Here is a 3,530-nt window from a genome sequence, read left to right on the forward strand (position 1 = left end):
TGAGTTGTAACTTTTTTTTCCACACTGGGAGGAGGATGCAAAATAAGCTGTCAAAGAAAATAGAACATACATAACTCTTCTGTAATTACCTGCAGCTTACAAAGACACACAAGTGGCTGAAAAGACCAAAAAACAGACCTTCTACAAGGGACTGCTTAAGACAGTAGGAAGTTTTCCAGTGAAGTTTGACTTCCTCCCCTTTACCCATAGCTTGAATTAGTGTATGTTTTTCTCAGCACTATAGTTTTGAATTGCAGTCTTTATCATACAGTGAGAATTTTATTATCTCTGCTGACAATTATCAATAGTACTTTATACTAACACCTATTTAATGGCCAATCTCGGGAGCAACTAAAATTATGTATAAGAACTGTTCCATCAGAAGAAGAAACAGGTTGGCCTTGGAACTGAAACAGTTAAGATACTTTCTTATCAAGTTAGTACTCTTTTAAGCAACCATAAATACAGGCTGAGTCATATGTGACAACGTCCTAATTCTTTACACATAAAACATGTTTACATGCATTATTTTGAAAGAAGCCACAGGTGAAAAAATGGTCGAAATCGGATGAATGGGGCCTTTGTTAGCCAGAGTACGGAAATCAACACCAAAAGTAACGGTGAGAATGTCCAGGCTGCAAACTACAGTAAAAGGGACCATCCACACAGATCTGTGTAGCCAGTGTCACCATATTGTGGTGCAGGCTTGTCCAGTTGCTGCAGTGCTCTTGCTGAGGGAGTGAGCTGGTAATGCTCATCCGTTGTGAGGGACTTAACGGGCCTTCCATTCGTGACTGCGGTGTCTTGGCACAATGGTCCGTGTATGTGAAGGAGTACAAACGGTTGTCTACATGTACCTGGCTGCAGTGTTGAAGGGTCTGTGGGAAACGATTTGTCACTTCTCGGTAGCCCCTCGGTCTTCCGACGAGGTTGGTATTTACAGTCCGGGTATTTGTCCCGATGTATGGCCCGGAGTCTCTGCGCCTCCTCGAAGAACGGCCGCTTTTCACCTTCTGTAAGTAATTTCCACTGGTATCCCAGCCGCTTGCTGATCTCTGCGTTCTGCATTTTGGGATTCTCTAGAGCCACCTTTCGCCTTTGATCACGAGCCCATACAATGAAAGCGTTCATGGGTCGCTTGACACGGTCCTTCATGTACTCTCTACCGTTTCCTCCAGTTTCATACAGACCTTTTGAGCTACGATTGTCTCTCTGAAGTAGCGGGGAGGCTTTCCTGAAGGAGAGGATATTTTGTTGCTGTACCGCTGAGCTGTAATTATCACCATTCAGTTCCGCAAACATAGCAGAAGCATATGATTGCATTGCTTTAAAATGGGGGAGGAAGCAGAATTTGAAGGTGAAAGTCTTCCAAAAATTACCTTACTATTCAAAGGTTGTTTCTATCATAGACTTTCTTGCTGTAACTTTTGTAGTGACATACTTATTTCTCCGCCCCCAGCAACACCTCCCCTCAAAACTGTCTGGGCTGTCAGCCAAAGCCCAACCAGAACCCATTCTCAAGCAAACTACTTAATAGGATATAGCCCTCTGCTTTCCGGTTCATATCTGATCTGACCCACTGAAGGCTGTAAACCTTCCTTTAAAAATATGAAATAACTTTGTCGTTATTACTTTATTATCCCCTTAATCAAAGGGTGAAGTTGCAGCAGAGACACTAAGGAACTGTTTATCACTATGAATATATGTTGCGAATGTTATTGTAATCACAAACATTAAAGACAGCCTGATTCTATTGAACACACGTGATATTGCATCCATGCTAATAATCATCTCCTTGTTTCTTCACTTCTAACTGAAGTACAATTGAAAATTCTATGTAAGATTTACAGTGGCAAATAACAGAGAATTCTACACTTTTATCTATGCTGATGACTCTCAGAGTATTATTATAAACTTATGTTGCCAACCTCAGGGAACAATTAAAGTTAGATATAAAAATATTTCCATTAAAAGAAAAAATGGAGTACGATGGCCTTGGAACTCCTGATGTTTGGTCGCATTACCATAACACTTAAAAGGGATGTGTTTTTTGTTTGGGGGTTTTGTTTAGTTTGGCTTGGTTTTCTGTACACTGCCACTCTCTTTTGCTTTTCAGTCTCTTCTGCACTTTTAAGTAACTAAGGATCAAAAAGGAACACAAAACAGAAAGTGCTTTCCATATCTAAATCTCTAAATTACAGCCTCCAAATTTACCATCCTTTTATATTCTAGTTCAAACTTAGGACAAAATTAGAAGGTCATAGTTTCCCAAATGAAATAGGCAAAGTTCCCCTCACAAATCAATCCTTAAAGCACACTTGGAATTTGTCATATACATTTGCATGTTGAAAAGTAGGAGGAAACTTCCTCCATACAAGTTTTAAAACCATACTTGGGAAGTGGGAGAGACAACTATAGATTACTGAGGACATAGCCCATGAAAAAGAAAAACAAAGTCTCACCAAGACCGCATAGGGATGATGCCAAACTTCCTCAGAAAATAAAATTTAAATGATCCCTGCATCACATGCAAATAATCTGCAGAACAAAATGTGATTTAAGCCATACATATTATGATACATTAATATTAGGAACTCCAAACAAAAATTAAATTTATTCAGTCAAAAGATGGTTATAGATCCCATAATCTGTATGCTAGTCATCTAGCAAAATTTAGTATTCAAGATCCAAATAAAATGTGAGTATAGTGCCTCTTGACCCAATTTAATACAGATATCTTATCACAGAATCAAATGGTTAGATTGCACTCACACATTAAAGCAGATTTTTAAAGCTGGAAATTGTTGAATATATGAGAAAAGAATGTATGCCACTTCAAAATTATATTAAAAGGCAAAAACTGATGCATTGGCCACCACGGGCCGACCTTGAAAACATCACCCAAAAATATGTGTGGAAAAAAGACAGACACAGGAGGACACAAACTGAATGTTTTCACTCCTATGAAATACCAGGAGTGGCAGGAAGACAGAGACAGGAACCAGAGTAGCAGTGGTTGAAGAGGGAGGGTTGTGGGGAGTAAATGCTAAGAGGTGCAGTGTTTCCTTCTCAGGTGATGAAATGTTCTGGGACTAGGTACGGGTTGCACAAGAATGGAAATTTATGTAAGCTAATGGATCATACACTTTCAATGGTTAAAATGACTGTTATGTATATTTCATATTATCAAAAAAAGAAATAAAAAGAACTCACAGTTATGTAAATAATTATATGAAGGTGTGGGAGGAAGTTATCTGGGTGAGAGGGGAGGCAATAATGTTTAAATAAAAAAAGTGATTGTATTGTTTTTAGACCTCTTGCTCCTGGATGGTACCTGGCATATATATGGCTATTGCAATATTTCTTCAATACTTCAACTAGCAAAAGGAGTGAAAAGGAAGGAAAGAGATAATCCACTTAAAACAACAACAGCAGCAGCAACAGCAGCAGCAGCAGCAAAAATCATAGTGTCTAAAGAACAATTTACATTCAGAAATGGAGATAAGGAGAAGGGGAGGCAAGGGCTAATG

At 38.9% G+C, this 3,530-nt stretch overlaps 1 protein-coding gene across 1 annotated transcript; it reads right to left on the reverse strand.

Moving 5' to 3' along the window:
- Positions 1-602: 602 nt before the first annotated feature.
- Positions 603-1,465, reverse strand: LOC116662493 (sex-determining region Y protein-like). Its single transcript, XM_032476198.1, is given in 2 exon segments — positions 603-861; positions 863-1,465. Coding segments are annotated over 2 exon segments (720 nt in total). The 5' UTR covers positions 1,324-1,465.
- Positions 1,466-3,530: the final 2,065 nt, after the last annotated feature.

The sequence above is a fragment of the Camelus ferus genome, unplaced genomic scaffold, assembly GCF_009834535.1.
Source record: "Camelus ferus isolate YT-003-E unplaced genomic scaffold, BCGSAC_Cfer_1.0 contig2242, whole genome shotgun sequence".
Taxonomy (NCBI): domain Eukaryota; kingdom Metazoa; phylum Chordata; class Mammalia; order Artiodactyla; family Camelidae; genus Camelus; species Camelus ferus.